The sequence below is a fragment of the Stenella coeruleoalba genome (genome assembly GCF_951394435.1).
Source record: "Stenella coeruleoalba genome assembly, chromosome: 16".
Taxonomy (NCBI): domain Eukaryota; kingdom Metazoa; phylum Chordata; class Mammalia; order Artiodactyla; family Delphinidae; genus Stenella; species Stenella coeruleoalba.
Genome location: NC_137162.1, coordinates 76743997 through 76770354, shown reverse-complemented (window position 1 = coordinate 76770354; position 26358 = coordinate 76743997). Strand labels below are relative to the sequence as shown.

General features: G+C 37.1%; 1 protein-coding gene across 3 annotated transcripts in view; it reads left to right on the top strand.

Annotated features, from left to right (window-relative positions):
- Positions 1–26358, top strand: part of RYR2 (ryanodine receptor 2) — a 719519-nt gene that overhangs the window by 238480 nt on the left and 454681 nt on the right. For all 3 annotated transcript variants that reach the window (XM_079900749.1, XM_079900747.1, XM_079900748.1), the window contains exon 3: positions 16444–16552. In XM_079900749.1, coding sequence (XP_079756875.1) covers positions 16444–16552 — 109 coding nt within the window. The remainder of the gene's footprint in view (positions 1–16443; positions 16553–26358) is intronic.

Below are 26358 nucleotides of genomic sequence, written 5' to 3'. Positions count from 1 at the left end.
GGTTAATGTGGATGAAATTCATATAAACTTGATTAGCTTGTAGAAACTAGATGGTTACTTTAATGGGTGATTTTATCATTAAATCTCTTTACTAGGATTAAACCTGGCATGAGACATTCAAGTCTATTGTGGTACTTGCCAAATAAAAGATTTAGAAGTGTGTAATTTTTTTTTTTTTTTTTTGCGGTACACGGGCCTCTCACTGCTGTGGCCTCTCCCGTTGCGGAGCACAGGCTCCGGACGCGCAGGCTTAGCGGCCATGGCTCACGGGCCCAGCCGCTCCGCGGCATGTGGGATCTTCCCGGACCAGGGCACAAACCCGTGTCCCCTGCATCGGCAGGCGGACTCTCAACAACTGCGCCACCAGGGAAGCCCTAGAAGTGTGTAATTTTTATCACCAAAGAATTTATTCCTGTAAAGATCCAATGAATCTTTCAGGTTGGTAACCTACATGTGAGTGGATTGGGTGTGTATGAATCTTACTTCATTTCCTACAGTAGAGGGTCCTGAAATAATGCATTTAAATTCTGTGTATGATGATTTTGATTGCTTAATGTTCGGCCCTATGAAGATATTTTTTCCAATCAGCGTAAATTAGAAATTTTAGACCATCATCAGAATATTACAGTTAGTATTTGCATTATTTTAACATATGTTTATCTTTGACAAATCATAGCTACATTATTGAAAACTCATCAGTTAATATTTTTTAAATAACTTAAAAATATTTCTAGGGCTTATTTACAAATATTTTTTCGGTGGTCTATTTGCAATGAGACGGTACAGGTGTCATGTCACAAAAATGGTTTCTCTTTAACGGACTTTTCTGTGAGGCACAGGTGGCACTATTCAACGAAGTACACAAGAAGTAAGGCATTATGGAGGTAACACTGTCTCATTAGCTTACAAAGGAGTATGAAAGATACGTTGCATACAAATTGGTGTAATATGTGGCAGTTTGGGTCATCACGAGATGCTTCATGGATGTGGTTGTATTTGAGCTTGGAGTTGAAGGATGAGTAGAAATTGGACAAAGGCCAAAGATGGGAAAATGTATTTGTGAAAAGTAGAGAATTATCTAACTTAGTCTATTGTAGGAAGCATTTAACGTAGGCTGGAAAATTAGGTTGGATCCAGAATATGAATACCAGATAGTGGAGCTTGGTCTTAATTTATTAGGCAATGGGATTTCCCCCCCAGCTTTATTGAGGTTGTAATTGACAGACCAACATTGTATATGTTTAAGGTGTAAATTGTGGTGTTTTGATATATGTATACATTGTGAAATGATTATCACAATCAAGCCAATTAACATATCCATCACTTCACATGTTACGATAGTTTTTTATGTGGTGAGGGCACTTAAGATCAACTCTTTTAGCAAATTTCAAGTATGCAGTACAGTATTATGAACTGTCGTTACCATGCTGTACATTAGATCTGCAGAATTACTCATTTTGCGTAATTGAAACTTACTACTCCTTGATTAACATCTATTTCCCCCAACCCTCAACCCCTAGCAACAACCATTTTCTCTGCTTCGATGAGTTTGACCATTTTTGATTCCACATATAAGTGAGATCATGAAGTATTTGTCTTTCTGGGTCCAACTTATTTCCTTCCATGTTCATCAACGTTGTCGCAAATGTCAGAATTTCCTTCTTCTTTAAAGGCTAAATAGTATTCCGTTCTATATATTTATCACATTTTCTTTTTAAAATAAGAAGGAAATGGTTGGATTTACATTTGCCATTTTGTTTAGTTTTTATATTCCTCCTTTGTTGTTATTGTTCCTCTGTTTCTCTGTTATTTCCTTATTTTGTGTAAATGGTTAGTGTGCCATGTTGAAACCTTTTTTTCTATATATCTTTTCAGTTACGTTCTTAATAGTTACTCTAAGGATTATAATATGCATTATTTTATTTTGTTTTAACTCATCAATGTAACTTCACAGTCTACTTCGGATTAATACTAATTTAATTCCAGCAAAATATAGAAACTTTATTCCACATAGCTTCATTCTCTTTGTATTATTCTTATCATATATATGTATATTTTATTATATATGTTTATATGATATACATATCATATATATGGTGTGTGTATATGTGTGTATATGTATATGGGTGGTGTATATACATTATATATACATATATACATATATAGTGCATTACATCATGTAATTACCATTCTTTTTTAATAGCAAAAACATTTAAGATCTACTCTTTTAGCAACTTTGAACTATATAATATAGTGTTATTAACTGTAACTGCTGTGCTGTAGACTGATCCTCAAAATTTACTCATCCTAAACTGGAAGTTTGTACTCTTTGACCAATATCTCCCCTTTTCCCCACCTCTCAGCCCCTGGTAACCACCGTTGTAGTCTCTGTTTCTGAGTTTGGCTTTTCAAAATTCCATATCATATAGCATTTGTCTTTCTCTGTCTGATGTCTCATTTAGCATAAGACCCTCAAGTGCCATGTTTGTTGTTGCAAATGGCAGTATTTCTATCTTTCTCAGGGCTGAATAATTCTCCATGGTTTGTGTGCGTATAAATATATACATATATATTTATATATATATATGTTTCACATCTTCTTTTTCCACTTACCATTTATTCATTGATGGACAATTAGATTGTTCCCTTATCTTGGCTGTTTTGAAAAATGCTGCAGTGAACCTGGGAGTGCAGATATCTCCTTGAGATCCTTTGGATCTATATCCAGATAGATATAGATATAGATATAGATATAGATATGGATCATATGTTAGATTTATTTTTAATTTTTCTTTATACTGTTTTCCGTAGTGTCTGCACCAATTTAAGTTCCTACCAACAGTGTTAAAGGGTTCCCTTTTCTCCATATCTTTGCGAGTATTTGTTATTTCTTGTCTTTTTGATAATAGCCATTCTAACACGTGTGAGGTGATATCTCATCGTGATTTTGATTTGCATTTTCCTGATGATTAGTGATGTAGAACATTTTTTCTTGTACCTGTTGCCCATTTTTATGTTTTCTTTGGGAAAATGTCTATTCACTTCCTTTGCCCATTTTTAAATCATATTGTTTGCAGTTGAGTTATATACATTCTTTATACACTTTGGATGTTAATCCCTTGTCAGAGATATGATTTGCCTTTTCATTTTGTTGATGGTCTTATTTACTGTGTAGAAGCTTTTTACTTTGATGTAATCCCACTTGTTTATTTTAACTTTTGTTGCCTTTGCTTTGGTGTCAAATTCAAAAAATTATTGCCAAGACTAATGTCAAGAAGCTTACCCCCTATGTTTTCTTCTAAGAGTATTAATGATTTCAGGTCTTACCTTCAAGTCTTAAAACCATCTCAAGTTGATTATTTTTGTGTGTGATGTGTAAGATAGTGGTTCAGTTTCATTTTTTTTACATGTGGCCATCCTGTTTTCCCAGCACCATTTATTGAAGAGATTATCCTTTCCCTATTAAATATTCTTGACTTCATTGCTGTAGATGAATTGACTATGTATGCATGGATTTATTTCTGGGTTTCTATAATGTTCAATTAGTCTATGTGTCTTTTTATGCCAATACCATACTGTTTTGATTACTATAGCTTTGTAATGTACTTTGAAAGCAGGAATCATGCTGCCTCCAGCTTTCTTCTTTCTCAAGATAACTTTGGCTATTTGGGGTCTTTTGTAGTTCCATATGAGTTTTAGGATTGTTTGCTCTATTTGTATGAAAAATGAATTGGAATTTTGATAGTGATTGCATTGAATCTGTAGATCACTTTAGGTAGTGTAGATATTTCTACAATATCCTTCTTCCAATCTTTGAGCACAGAATGTCTTTGCATTTATTTGTGTCTTCTTCAGTTTCCTTCAGTAATGTTCTATAGTTTTCACTGTACAGATCTTTCACCTTCTTGGTTAAATTTATTCCTTAGTGTTTTATTTTAGTTTTGCTGCAGTTGTAAACTGGGATTTTTAAAAAAAATTTCTCTCTAATAGATTGTTGCTAATATGTAGAAACACAACTGATTTTTATGTATTGAAATTGTATCCTGAAACTTTATTTATTTATTAGTTCTAATGAAATTTTGGTGGAGTCTTTAGGATTTTTGATATATAATATTAGTCATCTGCAAATAGAGAGAATTTTACTTTTCCTTTCCAATTTGGAAGCCTTTTATTTCTTTTTCTGGACTAATTGCTGTGGTTAGGACTTCCAGTCCTACGATGAATAAAAGTTGTTGAGAGTGGGCATTCTTGTAAGGCAACTGTGGTAGCAATAAATTCTCCATCCTTGTTTATCTTGGAATGTATTTATTTTACATGTTTGAAAAAAAGTTTAGCTCGATATTGAATTTTTGGTTGACAGTTTTTTTCTTTCAGCTCTTTGATAAGTTGTCAGCTGCCTTCTGTTCTCTCTTGATTCAGATGAGAAGTCAGCAATTAATCATGTTGTGATGAGTAAATTTTTGTCTTGCTGCTTTAAATATTTCCTCTTTTTTTTGTCTTTGACTCTCAATAGTTTGAGTATGATGTGTCTAGGTGTGAATCCCTTTGTGTTTATCCTACTTCGGTATTTTTATGCTTCTTGGATGTTTCAACTAATGTTTTTCTTTAAATTTTGGAAGTTTTTGGCCATTATTTCTTCAAATATATTTTCTGTCCTTTGTCTCCTGTTGTTCTGGGACTCCCATTACCTGTATATTATTCCATAGGTTTTTGAGGCTCATTTAATTTTTTTCCTGTTTTTTTTTTCTCTGTGTATTTCTGATTGAATAATTTCTATTAAATGAGCTTTGAGTTCACTGATTCTTTGTCCTTTCATTTTAAATCTGCCATTGGACCCCTCTAGCATATTTATTATTTTAGTTATTATACTCAAATCCATTTGGTTCTCTTTGTGTAATTCCTGTATCTTTATTGAGCATTTCTATTCATTGACTAATTATTATCATACTTTTCTTTATTTCTCTAAACATTTTTCCTGTAGTTCTTTAAATATATTTGTATGGTTTTTTTAACTTTATTTTAGGCTGCGTTGGGTCTCCGTTGCTGTGCACGGGCTTTCTTTAGTTGCGGCAAGTGGGGTCTACTCTTCGTTGCGGTGCACGGGTTTCTCATTGTGGGGGCTTCTCTTGTTGCCGAACATGGGCTCTAGGTGCGCAGGCTCAGTAGTTGTGGCACTCGGGCTTAGTTGCTCCATGGCATGTGGGATCTTCTTGGACCAGGGATCAAACCCATGTCCCCTGCATTGGCAGGTGGATTCTTAACCACTGCACCACGAAGGAAGTCCCTATTTGTATGTCTAAAGTTTTCTTTGAAGCCTTTATCTGCTAATTTCAACATCTGGGGATACTCACTGACAGTTTCTCTTGACTGTTTTTCTCTCAGTATAGGTTACACTTTCCTGTTTTTTTGTTTCTTTGCGTGTGCCACTTTTCTTTTTGTTAAAACTGGACTCTTTATATAATATATTGTAGGAACTATAAATTCTGGTATTTCTCCACTGAAGGTTGTTGTTCTGGTTTTTGTTTGTTTTTTTGTTGTTTAGTAACTTGCCTGGGCTAAGAAGGTGGTTGTTCCTGTTTTTGTTGGTTTGTTTATTGTTTAGTAACTTGCCTGTGAGATGTCTCCCCTATGATGTGTTGTCATTGATGTCACTGCTCCATTTTATTTTTTCATTCTTTTATTTTAGCCTGGTTCTTAAAAGTTACCCTGTTTCTGCATAGCTTAGAGTTAAGGCAGTGATTGTACAGAGGTTGCACTCAGGTACTTCAAACAGTAAGAGTTCTGTTCTCTGCATATGAACCTGTGTATGGGTAGAGAAGCACATGAGAAGTTCAGGTTATGTAAAATCTGTTCCAGATTTGCTTTTTGCGAGTTCTTTGTGTCTTTCTTATGTACATGCTACTTCAGAGTTAGCCAGGAGTGTGTGAATAGTTTGGAACTACTCTGCATGCTTCAACTTCAGTCAGGAATATACTGAGTGAGGCTAGAAGAGCTGTTGAGTTTCTCTGGAAAGTGTCACTTTCACATACAATGCATTGTGCATGGCATCTGCTCCCAGTCAAGCGAGCCCCCTTTCATAAGGTGGCACAGCTTCTGGTCCTCCCAGCCTACCCCACACCACATTCCTGCAGGAGCTGCCCATCAGCTGAGCTGTGGGGAGATGGGAGCAGGCTTCAGAAATAGCACCACAGACTCTTCCTGTTCTTACCTGAAGTTCAGCAGTTTTCAAGCATAAAAGTTTGTCATATTTTTTCATGCCTCTGGTTAAGTCCCACGGCTCTAAAAGGTTATTCTTGTCAATTTTATCCAGCTTGCTTTTTAGGGGGAGGATTTGCCAACCTCCTCACTCAGCCATAAGAGGAAGTCCCCATAATTTCTTTTAAAAATGTAGCTCATTAAAGTCTTTTTATCTTTCCTGAATTGATCCTTGAACATAAATAGTGTCACACTGTGGCTTCATACATCATGTACACAGCTGCTAGAGTTATCTTCCTTAAAATATCCTTTGTGTTACTTCTTTGTGTTACAGATAGCTCCCTTCTGAACTAAATTATGTGTTAGGTGAGATGGAATTTTTGGTCACCCAAACTGTATTTGCATTCTGTTGCCTTAAGCTATATGTTTATAGATTATATGGATTAATAGGACTCTGGAGTATGTCCAGATCACCTAACATTATTTCAGGGTTAAGTCTCACAGATACAGTTTTAGTTTCAGTTCTATATAACATACCTGAAGTATGTTTTCTAATTCTACTATATACCTCTCTCGTCAAGATTCTTCAACCAGAAAATATCATATTTTCCTTTGACATGATGACTCATATCTTCAGATAACAAGGGAAAGATCCCTGTATCCAGATTATACCCACAAGGCATCATCTAGGAAGGATCACTATGTTAATGCCTTATTACACTTTTGCTTTTGCTAATACATTGCCAGAGGGGCTCATACCAGGTTATGAACTTATGAGATGTCTCTCAAGCGAAAGTCATGGAGTTTCTGGTATTCATGATTCTATGTGTGAGTTCTTTTAGAGCATGTACACTGTCGCATTGAAGTTTAATTTATCAATAATAAAACTATTACCACAAATGTACAGGAAAACGAAAAGAAAAAAAGAACAGCTGATAATCAGGCTAATATTACCTTGAGGGGGACAAGGTGATATATGGGTTTTAGGCTAAGCAGATATGCCTCTTAATAGTTTCTGGTTTAGATCGAGTCATTTAATTTTGTCACTCACATTTACTCATTTCTAAAGTGAAGATCATAATAATACTTCTCTTATAGAGTTGTGGTGAGAATTAAGACCTAGCACACAGAGGATGCTTTAAAAGTCATGTAGCCATTATTATTTACATAATTGTGTCTACACAGTTACTTCTTAATTCTTGAAACTGTGTGGGAATCCCGTGTGAGCAACATCCTAGTAAGAATTCCAAGGTGTTGACTGTCTCCATCTGAGTCTGCTTGGAGTTTCAGTTTTGAGGTTCCAAGTGATATTACTGAGTTGATTCTAGCTTAATTTGTTCAGACTGATACTGAGTAATTAATTTAGCTCTTGCCATTTTAAATTAATTTCGATGGAATTATCCAGCACACTTCCATGGAATGAGATACCCACGAAGAGCGAGATGGTTGTATGTTATGCCTGAATAAATCGGCACTGTATTACACTGTTGATTAAATTTGAAGATATCATCTTTGCCTGCATAACTGGACGTGGACGCCATAATTCTCGTTTTCTTCTGCTCCTTTTGACTTTCCGTAGTTCTCTAGGTGAGGCAGAAGCTGTTGATTGCCCGTGTCCACACGTTTGTGTGAATTGTTCCCTTTCTTTAAGCAGATTATGAGACAAGGCGGTATGGATGTTGTGACAGAGGTCCTGTGTCAGATGATTAGGTTGACCTGGTTACGGTAAAAAGTATTTTTTTCCCGAATACTTCTAGGCAACGAACTTATGAATTGATTCTACCTGAATCTCCTTTACACAGAACTCCCCGAAGACACCTCTATGGTTCACTGGAAATTTTCACTGGGGGATCCACCAAGTTTGATCACTGTCTGTGGTTCACTGGGATCTTGCAGGGAGGCAAGGCTGAGATGTCACAGACTCTGATATCTGACAAATACTTGGACCATACATTATTTTTGCCAAAACTATTTTTGTGTACTCAATATCATGACACTGCCAATTGCTTGCAACATATGTAATGAATATGTATATATTTTGCTAATTCTTTTTTTTTAAACTATTTATTTATTTGGCTGTGCCGGGTCTTAGCTGCGGCACGCAGGATCTTTTAGTTGAGGCATGCAGGCTCTTAGTTGTAGCATGCGGGATCTAGTTCCCAGACCAGGGATCAAACCTGGGCCCTCTGCGTAGGGAGCGCAGAGTCTTAACCACTGGACCACCAGGGGAGTCCCTATTTTGCTAATACTTAAAAAAAGACTCGAGCAGAGTGAAACTTTGCTCCAAAGTAATTGGTGGGTAGTTGAACTATAGCGGTGGTTCCACTATTTCCACCGATTTATTTCTTCTTGTGGTTTGCTTATTCATGCGTTTATTCAGATGTTTACTGAGCTCTGAGCTCTGAATTTAGTGGTGAAGCGCCATAGCTTTTTCCACAGCAGGTTTCTTAATTTGAGCCCAACTTCCTGGAACATCATGGTGACATATGAATAGAAATTATGAGCTTCACATGCAAATTAGGTAAGTGGGCCATCACCTAGAGTGTGGAGGGTTGGTTTGTTAAGCTTTTATGGAGATTGTGACAGATAGATGGGTTTGACTTAGCAATGTTCAGAGGCAGGAGGCTACATCCAATGAGTCATTGGTAGCACATGTGATTTTTGACATACCTGCGTATCATCTTGAGGCTCAGTTCACAGCAGAAGCCTTTCCTTTGGTTGCCTTTTGAGGGTCTTGCTTTCAAAATACTAAATATGTGTGTTCTCACCAACAGTGGCTCCCAGTTAAGATACGTGTGAACAGAGTTGACCTAATACACTATTCCTGTTAGGATATTAGCAGGAGAGAGGTCATGCAGGGGGAATGTCAAACTGGTATACCTCCAGATTTGCACTGGCACATTTGAGTCAGCTGAATAGTAAAATAATTAGAAAAATAAGGCAGACTGGCATATCTACTTAATATGGTGTTTAAAGAAGATTGTATTAGAGAAGATGTATGCCAAGGAGAAACATGAACACTGAGCAAATCATATGAAACCCTATTAATTCACTAAGGATTTTCATAATTAATTTTCATAATTAACTGCTAATTGGCAGAGCTGTGGCTCTTTGTAGCGGTGATGTACTGCTAATTACCACTTGTTTAGTGTGCTAACAGGTCCTTTCTGACTTGGACCTGTGTTGTTAAGAAAGGCACATGGGGGGCTTCCCTGGTGGCGCAGTGATTGGGAGTCTGCCTGCCGATGCGGGGGATGTGGGTTTGTGCCCCGGTCTGGGAAGATCCCACATGCCGCGGAGCGGCTGGGCCCGTGAGCCGTGGCCGCTGGGCCTGCGCGTCCGGAGCCTGTGCTCCGCGGCAGGAGGGGCCACAACGGTGAGAGGCCCGCGTACCATAGAAAAAAAAAAAATAAAAAGAAAGGCACATGGAATGACTTGAGCTTTTCTGAAGAGATTCAAAGGCTTGAGACGTGGGGAAACCCAGGCATATCCGTTGCATCTGCTGTGATCACATTTATCTTGTCTTTCAAAAATCTGATCTCTGAAAGAAGAAAGAATTTATCCTGTGATTGATGCAGGATACATATTTCCTTCTCTAAGACAATGTTCTGTTAATCTTTGGTGCAAAGTGGGTTGAGGAGAACAAGAATATGACAAGCAACACTACCTGGAACTATGAACTCTCACAGAAAAGTGTGAAAGTCTGGCAACAACCCCATTTCCAGGCTGGGGAAATGTTATGATTGGAATTTTGAAGACGTATAAAGAGAAAAAAGTGAACTAAGATTTTCCTTTTATCCAGCTTGATATTTCTTTTCTAAAGTAGTTCATGTAAGTCAGTGGGATACAGCATCATAATTACATTGGAATTGTAGGACATACAAACATTTTAAAGGATGTCGCGCCCTGTATGGTAGGTGTGATTTTGCCTGTTTCATGTCTTCACTTGGCAACTTCAACAACAACAACATCTTTATTTTTTGGAGAAGTTTGATATCTCCATAACTCGTGGGCACGTTGACCCTCAGTGGATATGGTGTCTTGCCCAAGGCCACTCAGCAGATGGGTGGCTGAGAGAAAACAAACCTGCATCAACTTCAGACCATCTGTTCCACTCCAAAGGATCCTGTCTTCACATTTCTTGGTAGAAGACAAGCTTTTCTCTTAATTTATATCTCTGTGATTCTGGCTTTCAATGTGAGATAGACTATTTTTTTAATTAGGCAGAGAAAATGATAGTTTGTTGGGATTTTCTAGTTTGTAATGCTTTGCTTTTCTTATTTGGACTTCAGAAATCTTCTGTGAAGTGCGATAGGTATGTTGCCACTTAATGGATGGGGAAGCTCAGACCGATTTACCTGGGATCCCTTGGCTGGTTATGCATTGACTCGGAATCCCGTGTCCTTGGGTACAATGACCTGCCCATTTGCTTATGCTGTCAAGCTATCAAGATTTAATACCTCATGAATTTTCAAAATATATTTTGAGATATCTCTGTGTTACTCTGAAGGTTATTTGGTGCACAACTGAAAGGCAGTGTAAAAAGGTAAATTACTTGTCTTCATATTAGAAACTTAGGATTGTGAAAACAAAAACCGAAGTAAAGATCTGCCATTAGGACTGTTACTACTGTGTCCCTATAGGCGCATTTGTTTAATTTTCCAGAAATAGGTGAAATCGTAGTTTGAGGTCAACTCTTCAAACACTGAGCACTTTCTTCTGCAAATCATCGTTTCAGACTGGTCGTGGTGGGGTGGGAGAGTGAGGGTCCAAGTTGAGTAACAATGTTTCATAGTATGAAACTTGAACCAGTCTTCAGGAGGCATATGGCTTGTCTAGATCCTTTAGCTGTCATGAAGAATGAAGTCGATAGAGATCTATTAACAGAAAATGATCTTCAATACATATTAATAAATTAAAATATGGAATTTATACAAAGTGAGCCCGTTAATGGGAAAAGCCAATCTATATACTTTGATGTGAGCTTACATATGTATGCAAATGCATAAGAAAAGGCCTGGAAAGATGTACCTCCGAAAGCTTATCCAGCTCCCATGTGGTTATGCCTGGGATGGAGAGTATGTATAACTAAATTAGGAAAGAGAGAATTAAAATTTTCAGTATTGTTTGAATTTTCACCGAGGAAAATGTTTTTATATGTGATTTTATTTATGTGTGATTTAAAAATATGAAATAGTTTTCCACTGGTGGAGACCTGGAGATTGGATAGGTCACGCTGAGGGAGAAAAAAGTATGAGCAAAGGCATCGAGACCTTAAAATGGAGTGGTATGTTAGTGTGCAATTTGTACACAGTGGTAACAAGAGAGGTGGTCTGCTGTAGCGTATATAGCCCCAATTATTGTTTGCAGTTCAGTTAAGTCAATGACATGTTTCAATAGGTTTGTAAGTGAGTTAGGCATATGCGTCTGTGTATGCCAAATGGTTCCATGGATCGCTCGGTTGGAAACCTAATCGATTTCACACAGACTCTCCAGTGCCAACAAAGCCAGAGGCTATGTTGTGGTTATTCTTGAGAATTTCTTTACCTGTAAGATGAGGTAATGTTTGTCAGGCAGGGACTAACGGGGACCAGTTTGTATTTTAAAAGAAGAGAAGACACGCAGCCATGCTGCTTGCTTAAGGTTTGTTACCTTTGCCAAAGCACACCTGTCCTTATCAAATTGGTCTTGTCTCCATATGAAAAGCATTATGAACCTCCTACCTGCCTGCTTTGGGTTCCGGGCAGCCTAGATACACATTTAGACAGACCGAAGTGTATACTTTCTCTGGTTTAATTTTGTGTGAAAACTAAGTGTAATGTTTAAGAGGCAGGTAGGTGTACAGGCTGAGCAGTAGTTCTTTGTTTCATGTTCTGATGTGGTCTATTTTGAAGTACCTGTAAGGTAAAACGTATATTACATAAGGGTTTATTTCATGGTTTGGGAGCACACTCATTGTAAGGGCACGTAAAGTTCTTTCAAGTTGAAGTTCTAAAAATTAAAATTCTCAGTAATAGTACTTGAGTAAAGAAAAAGAGTAAGGAAAAGATGGTAACATGCAAATGCTTGTGAATTGAAGTTCCCACTACAGCTGTATAGACTCTACCTCTTGTGCCTGGTGTTAGGGGCCATTTAGTTGATCTTTAATTAATGAATGAGACCCTTTTTTTTTCCACTGACAACTTTATTTTGGGGAAGTGGGAACTAAGCCTTAACATAAATGCTGCAGTGTGGTTTAACTCTAAAAATGTGAGGGTTATTTGAAGCAATATACATCTAAATTAAGAAATACTTTTAGTAGTTTACTTTAAAAAGTGACAAGTAGTTACTTTTAAAAAGTAACAAGTTTTGGTAATGATTCTGTTGCCTAGAACAACCAGACGTTTCTCTTTCCAGTAAAAGAAACTAACAGGGCAAGGCTCTGATCTGTATTGTTTCAAGTTTTACTGGAAGGGGTAAAACTTTTTTCTTTTTTTAACTGCTCAGCTTTTCTATTACATTTATGTGTGTTTTGAGGGGGGAGGGGGCAAAGAGAGAGCGATAAAGGTCCAAAAAAAGATGGGTAGGGCTTCTCTGGTGGCGCAGTGGTTGAAAGTCCGCCTGCCGATGCAGGGGACGCAGGTTCGTGCCCCGGTCCGGGAGGATCCCACGTGCCGCAGAGCGGCTGGACCTGTGAGCCATGGACGCTGAGCTTGCGCGTCCGGACCCTGTGCTCTGCAACGGGAGAGGCCACAACAGTGAGAGGCCCGCATACTGCAAAAAAAAAAAAAAAAAAAAAAAAAGATGGGTAGAGTCTCTGAGAGAGAATTGCCTTTGCTGATTGTTCATTTATTCCTGTCAAACCCCACTATCTGTAACAAGTATGTCGCTCTGTGAAAAAATGAAATTTGTTTGGCAGGATTAATTCATTTCAGATCCATGTGGTTTTCAAGGCTCTTTAAAATAAATGTAAGATATTCCAGTGATTCATACTTTAACATTTTGATGAAAGTGAAGTAGGAAACAATTTAAATATACCCAGTATGTAAACTTTTCAATAGTACCAGAAAGTGCCTTTTTCTTGAAAATAACTAGAACATTTTAGATGTTATGAACAGCTGCATAGTTAATGCTTTGAGTTTCAAACGTGATTTCTCTCAAACAATCCATTTAAGAACCAATTTTAAGACATGAGTGGTGCTTCATACATGCCATTGATGGAGAGAAATGACAATATGCAAAACTAACTAATGACATCCCTTATTTTGAGTTCTTGTTATGGTCTTGACACTGTGATAAGCTCTTTACTTAGATAATCTCATTTATGTTTTCACAGCAACCCTATGAGGATGGTATAATTATTATCCCATTTTTCAGGGAAGGAAACTGAAGACTAGAAAAGTTAATAGCTTGTACGTAGTGAGGCCAGGATTCTTGCTTGCTTAGGTGATCTGTTTATAGAATCCAATCTCTTAACTATTATAATACACTGATTCTAAAGCAATTCATGAAATCAGTTCAGTGGTGTGTTGGCAATGGCTCTTAGTTTCCTGAGAGCTAATTGTTGCATATTAGGCAGTTTTGTGAGCTGATTTGTAAACTTTTACACTTTGAAACCAGCCATCATTGGAGTATTTACACTACAGAAATGGGCAAGTCATGGCTTTTTATTTTTAGAAATTGGTTCACTAGCACACCCTTTCTTAACATAGTTCTCTACTAGTGCTATTTGTCAAAGTGTAGCTTCCAAACTCTCACAGTTTAAATGGATATGAATGGAATAAACACTTACCTTAATCAATTTTTTCCCAGTAGCATTTGTCTTAGTGTGATAAATTGTTATTAATATAGTTAGAACTGAGAATATTAAATTTAAAAGAGCTCATCCTGAATTTCACAGTAGAAGAGAGTCCCTTTCCAAGCTTCCAGTCTTTTATCTGAGGATTTTGGAAAGAAAGCCCTTGTCTGGCTGACTGCTGTCAGTGGAAACAATCAATAAACATTCTATAATCGGAATAGAAAAGAGTTTTATTTGAGCCAGGCTGAGGACTATAGCCCAGGAGACAGATTCAAGAAACACTTGAAATGTGTTCTTCTAGACTACAGAATGGGGGGACGCTTTATATAGGCAAAATCCACAAAGTTACATAAGTGGTTTGCCAATTATAATTGGAGCTGGCAAGAAGTAAGGGTGCTTGTTAAGCCAGGATTGGTTGAGGTCTGAAATGGTTGAATAGTTACAAGGGGAGACCTTGAGACTATAAGGGTGCAGCTGGCAGCTGCTAACAGATCTTGTTTTGAGAATGGCTGGTGAAGTCTCTGAGTCTGATACAGTTCAGAAAATTCAAGTTCTCAGTAGTACAGGAATGTGTCTGAAACCACGTGCACAATGGCTATCTGGCTCCGTTTTGAATGCCTGAACCACAGTTTTATATCTTGTGAGAACAGAAGACAAATATTAAACAGGGGTGCATCCCTTCAAGGTTTCAAAAGAGAAAGATTAGCACACACACAGCAACTCAGCATGACCTTGCTGTCTGGGAAGGGAAACTCATCTTTGAAGGAGTACTAGCATTGGCATTGTAGGGATAAAATGCCCCCATTTCCTATCTTCGAAGTGGACATTCTGAACAACCTGGTAAATGCATTTTAAAAAAATGGTCAAAGCAGATTGCATGTTTGACAGACCAATGCATGCATTGCTAACTGTTCCATTTAGCATGAAGTTCAAGCCAAATCATGTATAAGCCAGAATGACTTCCCCATACCTCAATGTGTGAAAATTCCTTGCATTACCACAGAGTATAAAAGTAGTAGCTGCACCCAGATTTGAGAGATTCCTTTGACTACTAGCTGAGATAGTTTGAGGAGGAATGGAAAGAAATTGGGCTGGGGACCACAGAAGCCCATGATAAGAGGATAGAGGAATTCAGAAAATGAAAGTTCATTAAAAAATAAAACAAAGCAAAGCAAAACATGGGTGCCAGGAAGGTTTGTGGGGTATGAGTAACTAGTGATTATATGCTTCTTTTATCCATAAAATAATCTTAACTTTAATTTTAGAACCCTGGTACCTAATCTTTCCTAGAAACCATAAAGCATCATTCGGTGCTGATAAGGATCTTTTTATTGGTAGTGGCTCCATTTAGTAAGTACTTTAACACTGTAAATTGTAATTCTGAGGCACTGCATCAAGTTATCAATTTATCCTCCTAATGTTCTTTTTAAGAAGACATATTCTCGCTTGTGTTTTGTGTTTAATGTATTTATAATGTTCTTCTGTTGTGAAAATGCTCCTTTGAACATCTTCCCATACCCAGCTGGATTGCCTCCTGGATCCTGCTTTATCTAAAGTAAAAGCATGCATGCACGATAATGCATTTGTTCCTAATTGGGGTAGTTCTCTGTAACTTGACAGTCGGTTCTTATCCTGTTTCCTTCACCTCCTTGGTAGTTACTTGTTGGGATTTTCAGAATATATGGGGTTATTACTTGATTGGAATGGAAGTTGATGGGAGGAAATAGAAAGGAAAAGGAATGAGTGAGAAAATAAAGCAGTACGCGGACACCGAATAGAAGTCAAATTATTGCATCTGAAGTTCGAGGCCGGATATGATACCCAACTTGAGGAAGACAAGCTAATCGTTGTCTTTGTGGATAAGGACAAGCCTGTGTAAATCAATATTTTATACCAATCAATTTTATGTTTGCTTAACTTCACTGTTAATTTGAGTAAAGTATTCTTCTGTCCTTTTCATTTTTAATCAGCGAAGTACTTGATAGACTAGAAATGAATGCTCTAGAGTCAGAGAAGTCTGGCTTTTTAGTCCCGGCTTGAAAAATTTAGTAATTGTGACTTTGGAAAAGTAACCTAGCTTCTCTGTATTCTTGTCCACACAATAATAGTAATAATCCTTATCGTAGATGACCACAGGAGTTATTGATAAAGCTCCGAGTGCAGTGCCTCATCAGAGTAGGCGCTCAGTAAATGGTAGCTTATAGTTATCCGTAAATTAAAATGCGGATTAAGTGTGAGAGGTGTAGACAATGTAGTTGGATGATTTGGGAGCTCATATTAGAGAACTGACAAGTACTCTTTATTCTTTCTGTGAAAGAAACTGAAGTATAAAAAGGTAAATTGGGTCCAGATGCTTGATGATGATGGTGGTGGTGGTGGTGGTGGTGGTGGTGGTGGTGGTGGTGGTGATGATGATGACGACGACGACGACGACGATGATGATGATGGCGGCTTTCCTTCTTTTTGCACAGAATGTCCCCCCAGACCTCTCCATCTGCACCTTTGTGCTGGAACAGTCCCTCTCTGTCCGGGCCCTGCAGGAGATGCTGGCTAACACTGTGGAGAAGTCACAAGGGGCAAGTACTTAATTTATGTTGTCTTGCAGTATTTTAATGAACTCAGCTACTCTATGAATGATTTCTTTCACAGGTTTTGGAGATTTTCTTTTGACCAAAATATGTAAATGCCTTTTAGTTGTGATTTTCTTAAGTCTGCCTTTCTGCTTCATCCAGCAGATCTGTTGACGTCTTAAAGAACTTAAAAAAATCCATCCTCGGGTGATCTGTGTCCTTGAACCTCATGCTTATGTCAATGGTTACAATAGAATCTTCTCCTTGAGCATTTGTGTTTCTAACGTTTTTGGAGCTGTTATTTTGACTCTTTCAATTAATTGCTTTATGCATGGCTGTCATTAATCTTTATTTCATTCTCAAATGCCTCTAACCATGTGACTGTGTCCTAAGCTTCTTTATGGCAAGTAAAATTTCATGGCACTCATATATTTGAAGTAACGAAATTATGGTGTTACAGCTTTAGTCAGTTGTAATTTTGCAAATAGCTAATCATTTTCTTCTAAAATTTGAAATTTTTATTCTGTCTCCTAATGCAAACATTTTTCTTTGAAAGCTTATTTGGTAATTTAAATTATATTCCATTCTATGCTGTGAGTGATTTCTGGGCTACTGCCCATTCTTAGCCAATTCATTAAATTTTAGAATTAAGCAGGAGGATGAATGGTCAAATTTTTGTTTCCTGTTTATTTGTTTGCTTGTTGCTATAATTACTGAAGTGTATGGTTTAATCAGCTATACTATTTCTCCAGGAATAAAACTGAAAATTTTTATTTGCCATTATTGGTCCATGAGTTGCTGTTTTTGTTGTTAATCATTGCTCTGGTTTGGATAAGTAAAGAGATTAAAAAATGATAATATATGGTTTAACAGAAAATGAGTGATCAGTTCTGATGTGATGTATTTTCGTTAGCCTTGTAGTTTTTTAAATTTCAGTGTCACACAGCTTAGGACTTTAATTGGTTTGTACATTAATTTTAAATTAATTTAAAATTTTAATTCTATACAACATATGTATGTATGTATGGAGGAGAAAAGAACGTTTGTAAGTATGGAGGAGAAACTTTTTTTAGTGATCTTTATTTGATATTAGACTAACGGCTTATTTTTAAAAAGATCCAAATATGTTATGCGTATTTTAATTTTTCAAATTCACTTTTGGTTGCAACAGTTTGAAATTAAGGTATTAAACTACATAAAGTTAAAAAAATGTTTTTTCTGGGTTTTAATGCAGTGCTTTTGGATTAAGCTTGAATCAAAGAGGAGTAAAACATTTCTCAGTTTAACTAGTTTTCTTTCTACCTGGAATAACCCCTCCTGATTTTTAAACATCACATATCAACTTTGAAATTCAAATCTACTTTTACAAAGGAAAATCCTTTTTCTTTTGCATGAGCATCTAGAAAAGTGTGTATTGTCATTTCACTTATCTTTGTAGATACCAACTTACGATTAAGTTCCCATAAATTTAATTTTTATATTGCTAAGCTGCTTTTTCTAAATTTAAACTTTTGAGGAGATGTTTTACCTCCCTAGAATCATGGCGTTGGGTTAGGCAAGCTCTCAATTTTCTGTGTATATATGAAGTGTTGAAAATACTATTTTTGGACTTATGTTTTGAAGATACTTACTAGAATTTCTGCCTCCCCCCATATATTTATTTAGCTGAATTTTATTTTGAGTTGTACTCTATCTAGAAAGTTTCTATCAGAGGTAAAGTGGTAATTTATGTGATATGTGGAATACCATTTAAAAAGACGAGCGTAGATACCATAAGACATTAATTAGAAAAGAAAACTTGAGAAAAACCTGCTACAGGAAAGGAACATATTTCATTGAGCCAAATCTCACTTTCAAGCTAGTAACTTTTAGGAAGACACCACTGTCAAATAGCTCCAGAGGAAACTGTTTCTGGGGGAAAGAAAGATTCTTAGACTGCAGAGGAGTTTTGATTATACCCGGTAGTGATGTTCAAAATACTTCGTAACTAGTTTGACACAGGCATCGATTACTCAGAGTGGACCTCAGTCAAAATGCTTGAGTCAAGGTCCTGGGGAGATTTTGGGGGTGGTCTGACCAGTTTGGGGGTATCGTGGAGGAGTTGTGGGCTGATCAGAGTTAGGGCTGAGGTAATTTACCAGGAGGGCTAGTTTTCCACTGTAACAACCATCTTCATCATAATAGTGCAAACCGGCTGAAGAGCACGTTTGATTACGTGGGATCAGTGGATGCTGTCGGCACTTGTAGGAGTCAGTCTTTGGACTCCGTAGGTATCCACATCCTCTTTACGAGCACCTCACATGTCTCCTTTGAATTCATTATGGGAATCTGTGGCAAACGTCAATACTTTTGTCAGGCAAATTGTCATCTCTAACAATAAATTATATGCAGTAGATTTGCTTAAAGAAAGATCCACTTTGACTGGGATGAAGTGTGTCAGGAAAGTGATGCTAATTTTCTTGAAATCATTTCTTTCCCTACCAGTTAACAGCGTATCAGAAAGAACCTGTGTATTACCTGATTCTCCCACTCTCTCGTGATGAACTTTCTCTAAGAAGCCTTGTTCTTTTTTTAAAAAAATAATTCTTCTTAAACTCTTTGTGTAATTCAATACACTTAATACTGATACTATTTAATGTCCAAAATGCTGTCATAGGCATGGTAGCAATACAACAAACACACTTGATGATGATAAGGAAAAAAATTTCTCATCTAGAACCATGACTTTTCTTCTTGTGGTTACGTACCATTTTGCTTGTATTCTTGGGTCCCACAGGATGAATGCATGGTTTTATTAAAGCTGCAGGAAATCTAGCAGGAAATTCCCGACATTACTTGTGCCGAAACAAATCATGAAGATTATCGATAACACAAGGAGATGCGTAAAGTGAAACAGAAAAAATATTACCTAATTTATGAAGTTTTGATTCCACAGAGTTGCTTATTGTGGCTGTTAGTAAAATCACTAACATATAAGTGGCACAAGAAGCATTCTGAAAGGTTTTATTGGGAGGGATTTTTTAAAATATCACTTTTTTATTAAGCAGGTAAGACAGATCTAGATCTGATGTATATAATTCCACTAAACATCATTTAGCTTTTATTCTTAATCAAAGCATATCAGTCATAAATAGGCCAAGACCTGTTTAGCTTTATCTGAATGGCTGTTCACAGAGCCTTTAAAATCCTGAGGGTGGAGACAATGCACGTAAAACAAGGAAAAAATGACTGCGGGAGCATTGCCCGTCCGTTTGGCCGAATTTTGCCTGAGCTCTGTACATGCACATCCTTGCTGTGTTAATTTTTCTCTTCTCCCTCTGGGTTTTATGTGGTTCTGCATAACTTGTCTGCTTCTGAATCCACTTCTATCTCCTCTCTCTCTTTAGATTTTTTTTTTGGCATACCGGGTAATATAGCATAGGCCTAAGCAGGGTTTTGTAGAATTTGTGAACAGTTTTAAGAATACGAGCTGTGGCACATATTCACTCTGTGGCTTTCGAGAAGGTCAGTCTTTATCATCAGGTTGAGTGATTATTAAATGATGAGGTATGTGGAATATTCGGCATACATTTAACAGTGGCTATTTTTATTGTTTTACTTATTCTTCTTCTCATACCTGTAAGAAATGGCTGGACTGCTACAATCCCTTGCAGTTGCCTTCTCTGTGACCTTGGCTGGTCCAGAGTCCCCCTTCTCCCTCCTCCAGTATCCCAGCCAGTTGGTTCTGAGACGTAGTCGTGTCAGTTCAATGATTCCATAATTAGGTGAAAATATAGTCAGTGATAGCATTTGCTTATTTCTGTGTGTGTTCTAGTTAATAAAGTTTAATAATTTAGGTGATCCTATGCTTTTGCCTATTTGTTTCATTATACCTTAATTCAGAAACATTTTTGATGAACACTTTCTCCATTAATTTTTATTTTTGTGATGCCTAGTTTAATTTAAAGATTGCATTTCATAGAAGCACAGATATGAAGTGAAAAGTGAGACAGTATAGTGGAAGGAGCTTTGGTTTTACAGTCTGAAATTTATTGATAATTCTTACTTTTTCAAATATTATTTTTAATAGTTATCATTTGTTGACAGGCATTGCTTTTGTTTAACCCTACGAGTATATTAAGTGGTTTATTATTTGTATTACTATTTAGGAGACTATATACAAAGATAACCTTGACTGTCCTTTCTGTCTTTTGGTTTAGCTGTTTCTGGGAGAATTGTAGAACCCTGTCCCTTTTGACTTTGGCTTGTAACCACTTGACTATCGATGCCTTGTTGTTAGACAATTAGTAGCTTGAACCAAGAAACAAAAAGTAAAATTAAACCAATATTTGTCCCTTATATCCTGCTTTTTGGAGGAAATTCATAATTTTGGTAATTCTGATTGGTATCACTCATTCACTTTACGTCATATATTTTCCTCATTATTATAGGTAATTGGTAGTTTTCTATAATTTCAATTACAACTGATGCTTTAAATATCTATAAAATTTACAATGTAATATTATAAATATTACTTATTGTGAACGTCAGTCAGTTGTAATCATTCATTTATTTAATGCAAACTTTGAACATTTATAAGATATACTTCATAAGGCTCTGTGGATAGAAAGATGAATAATAGGTGATTTTTGTCATCAATGGATTCACAGTCTGATGCAGGAATAGAAGGAAAATTATAGTGCAGTGTGATGTGTGTTATCATGGAAGTGTAGATATAGTGTTAGCACAAGGAAGGGACTGGGTTTGTGGAACTTGGCATTCCTTTGACTGTTCTTTGGACTTGCTACATCATTTCTAAGACAAGAAGAAATAATATTAAAACTATTAATATAAAAATCACTTAAAATTTTTCTCCAAGGAACAACTTGGTCTCATTAGACTATTCTTTAGAATTCTATTAGAAACTAGTACTTGCCAGGAGGACTCTGCATAATATGTCCAGAGATATTCCTAATATGATTTTTATGTTTCAATTTACTGAAATGGTTTATTATTTTATAGGAAATCCTAAGAGTGTTTCATATTTCTAAATTATATACTGTCTTGTAATTACAAAATACCACTGTGACTTAATTATTAATAGAGAGGTACATCAGACTCAGACATGTTCAGTTTTTATGAAAAATGAAGTTATAGAATACAGAGTATTATTATACAGTGTACCATTCTTCTACTAAAACCTCTGCTTTTTTAAAGCATGTACTCTGAGAGTATTCAAAAATGCATCAAGAAGTAACCAGCTAAATGTACTGGTAAATGAGGTGTTTTTTTAAAAAAAAAATACATTTTTTAAACATTGAAGCACCACAGATGAGTTTTTAAAAAATACATTTATCAAACATTGAAGTACCAATTTCAGGCAAGTAATTGCATTTAAGATCATTTTGTATAAATGCAAGAGTAGAAGCCGTAGTTCAAGAAGTTGTGTGCTGTTTTCCATGGTGGTTAAGCATACAGACTGTAGAGCAAACTCCTTGAGTTAAATTCTTGGTAATCTTAGGAAAGCTGCTTAATGTTTCTGTACCTCAGTTTTCTCGTCTATAAAGTGGGGGAAAAAATAGTGTCCCCTTCATAGTGTTGTTGTGAGAATCTAATAAGTCCATATAATTAATGTGTATAGAATATTCATGGCACACAGGAAGCACTATAGCTACGCTGTTATCTTATTATCGTGTTTGCTTTGGGAATGCACATGTTTGCTCCAGACCAAATATTTGGTCCAAATATTAAAATCATATTTGGCCCAAGTATTAAAAAACATATTTGGTCCAAATATTAAAAGCAAAACAAACAAACAGCAATAAAATCCCCAGTTACCTCAAGGCTCCAGAGAGTTGACCAAAAGCAGACATATTCTGGAGAGGAGCCAGACTTGGAAAATGGAATTGGTTCCAATGACTTTTATATTTTTTAAGGCTTTTAGCCTGGAGGCTGACAGAAGTCAGTGCTGTGTGGTAGCGAAAACTCTAAAAGAACATGCACGGTCTCTCTGGAGACAGAAAGTCAAGGAGTGATCCTGGAAAAGAGAAATCCAGAGAGAGGGAGCCCCACATTCTGTGCATACACTCTGCTCAAGTGTCTGGCTGATGCTTGGCCACGTGTATGGGGGGCACGTGTGATTCAGTTACCACTGCTAAGGGCAGCACTGCACTGAGGTTTGCACTGCCACCAACCGTGTTGCAGTTGGTGGTTTGAGTCCCACCAAGTTGATTGCTTGTTAAAGCAAATACAATCCACGTTCTTCAGTGGTATATAGCAGAATCCAGAATCTCAACAATATAAAAGGACAGGATACAATTCACAATTGCTTAAAATATATAGAAACATGCAAATGTGACCCAATCTCAAGAGAGACGACTACCAAGGACAACCTGGAGATGATCTCACCAGACAAGGATTTAAAGCAGCCATTATGGCTGTGTTCAATGAAATCAAGGAAAATATGTCTACTGTGAACAAAAAGATTAAAAAAACTCAATGTATAAAAATTATTCAGAGAAACAAAATGGAATTTCTAAGACCTGAAAACTACAGTATGTGAAAAGTTCACATAGCTAGTAAGTGGTAGAACTAGGGTACGAATTTATCTCCATTGGGCTCTGAAGTCTATGCTTTGAAGCTCTTTACTGTGGAGTATCCATGTAATAAGAGGAGAGCAGTGGGAGGGCCTAAGGGGATGTCACTAATAAAGCAGTGGGAAGAAGAGGAGGACTCCATGGAAGGCTGTGGGAGGATGCAATCTGGGAGATAAGAGGAAAACTAGGAGAAAATAGTTACAGAAGCCATGTGTATTAGTTTCTATGGCTGCTGTAATAAATTACTCCAAGCCTGATGGCTTAAAACACCATGAACTTATTATCTTAAAGTTCTTGAGGTAAGAATTCTAAAACTAGGGCTTCCCTGGTGGCGCAGTGGTTGAGAGTCCGCCTGCCGATGCAGGGGACGCGGGTTCGTGCCCTGGTCCGGGAGGATCCCGCATGCTGCAGAGCGGCTGGGCCTATGAGCCATGGCCGCTGAGCCTGCGCGTCCGGAGCCTGTGCTCCGCAACGGGAGAGGCCACAACAGTGAGAGGCCCGCGTACTGCAAAAAAAAAAAAAAAAAAATAGAATTCTAAAACTTAGTTTCAATGGGCTAAAATCAAGGTTTTGGCAGGACTGCTTTAATTATGGTGGCTCTAGGGAGGAATCTATTTCCTTGCCTTTTCTGGCTTATATTTTTGTCTGGTGGCCCATGTTCCATCTTCAAAGCCAGCAACGTACTATCATGTTACATATTCACAGGCTCTGTGGAATAGGATGTGGATGGTTTTGGGGTGCCACTATTTGGCCTACTACATCATGGAAGTATAGAGTTTCAGTCAGATGTTGTTGACAACATCAGATGAAAATCAGAGAAATCTAGTTGAATAAGGACTGAAAAGTGTACTTTGGTTTGACAGGAGCCTGGTTTTCCCGCAAACCAATCAATATTATTTTCAATCTATCTTATATATACATACTAATCCATAGATTCACACATATTTTACATTGAAAAGACTTTATTCTCTAAGGAGTTTTCGGTATTTATTGGTTACTCCAAAAGTGGTGCTCAATATTTCTTTTATACTTATATTTAAATATATTTAATATTCTTTTATATTCTTATTCTTCTGGTATTTTGGTTCATGTTCACTACAACTAAAACACTTATTTGTTCATGCTTTTGGGCGGATAGGCCAAGGATCGAAAATTAAGAGTGAATGTTGCATCCGCCCTGGTTGAGTTTTATTTTCATAGTGATATTTTTCCATTTGCTTTCCCTTCATTAAAGTGAATTGGGGTAGTGTGGAGGAAAAAGGAAGGGTTGGCAAACCTTGCTGTGAAGCATATAATATAGGTTGTATTCTGTACGTTATTAAAAATAGGTTTCTCAGATGGCTGGGCGAATGATTCACTGGGGAAAACATTGAAGGTTACTTAAACACTTGATACTGTTCATCCGTTTTCAAATATGTTACTGCTCTACGCAGTCTAAGTCTCCTTTGAAATACAGAATCAAACAATGAGGATATAAAATTGTGATTACACTTTTAAATACTCTCGGGGCAGTAGATATCTGCCTCTGAAGAGACCAGGGCCAAAGACTGAATGGGGCTACTTTTTAATAAAGAAAAATAATACCACACTCACAATTTTTGTTTTTGTGTCAGCAAGATTCCTGCCTAGACTATAGTAAGGAATCAGTAAATTTTATGTATTGATAATGTTAAAAGTCATTAGTGACACGTAAAGCACAAGCAACAAAATAAAAACAGGTGGGACTACAACAAACTAAACAGCTTCTGCACAGCAATAGAAACAACAAAGTGAAAAGACAACCTGTGGGATGGAAAAAATATTTGCAAACCATATTATGTGATAAGGGGTTAATATCCCAAATATATAAAGAGCTCATGCAACTCAATAGCAAAAACCAAATCATCAGATTAAAAAGGGACTAAAGACCTGAATAGACATTTTTCCAAAGAAGATGTATGAAAGGCCAACAGGTACGTGAAAAGATGCTCAACATCACTAGTCATTAGGGAAATGCAAGTCAAAACCACAGTGAAATATCACCTCATACCTGTGATGGCCATCACCAAAAAGACAAAATATAACAAATACTGGCGAGGTTGTGGAGAAAAGGGAATCCTTGTGCACTGTTGGTGGGATTGTAAACTGTATGGGAAACAGTATGGGGAACAGTATGGGAAACAGTATGCGGATCTTCAAAAATTAAATACAGGACTACCGCATGATCCAGCAATTTCACTTCTGGGAGTATATCCAAAGGAAATGAAAACACTAACTTGAAAAGATATCTGCACCTCCATGTTCATAGCAGAATTGTGATAGCCAAGACACGGAAACTGCCTAAGTGTCCATTGATGGATGAATGGATAAAGAAATTGTGGAATATCTGTATAGTGGAATATTATACAGCCATAAAAAATGAGTAAATCCTGACATTTGTGACAACGTGGATGGACCTTGAGCATATAATGTTAGGTGAAGTAAGACAGAGAAAGACAAAAACCATATGATCTTACTTATTTGTGGAATCTAAAACAACAACAACAACAAAAACAAACTCATAGAAAAAGAGATCAGATTTGTGGTTACCAGAGGTGGAGAGAGGAGGAATTGGAGGAAAGCAGTCAGAAGGTACAGACTTCCAGTTGTAAGTTAAATAAGTACTACGGATATAATATACAGTATGATGACTATAGTTAGCACTGCTGTATGATATACAGGAAAGTTGTAAAGAGAGTAGATCCTAAGAGTTCTCATCACAAAGAAAAAATGTTTTTTTCCCCCTTTTTAAAAATTAATTAATTTATTTGTTTATATTTTTGACTGTGTTGGGTCTTCGTTGCTGTGCGTGAGCTTTCTCTAGTTGTGGCGAGCAGGGGCTACTCTTCGTTGCAGTGCGCGGGCTTCTCATTGTCATGGCTTCTCTTGTTGTGGAGCACGGGCTCTAGGTGCGCAGGCTCAGTAGTTGTGGCTCATGGGCTTAGTTGCTCCGCAGCATGTGGAATCCTCCCGGTCCAGGGCTCGAACCTGTGTCCCCTGCGTTGGCAAGCAGATTCTTAACCATTGCGCCACCAGGGAAGCCCTTTTTCCCTTTTTTTGCTTTCTCTTTTTATTTTATCTACATGAGAGGATGGATGCTAACTAAAATTATTGTGGTAATCATTTCACAATATACATACGTAAGTCAAATCATTATGCCGTACACCCTAAACTTACACCATGATATATGTCAATTACATCTCAGTAAAACTGGGAAGAAGTA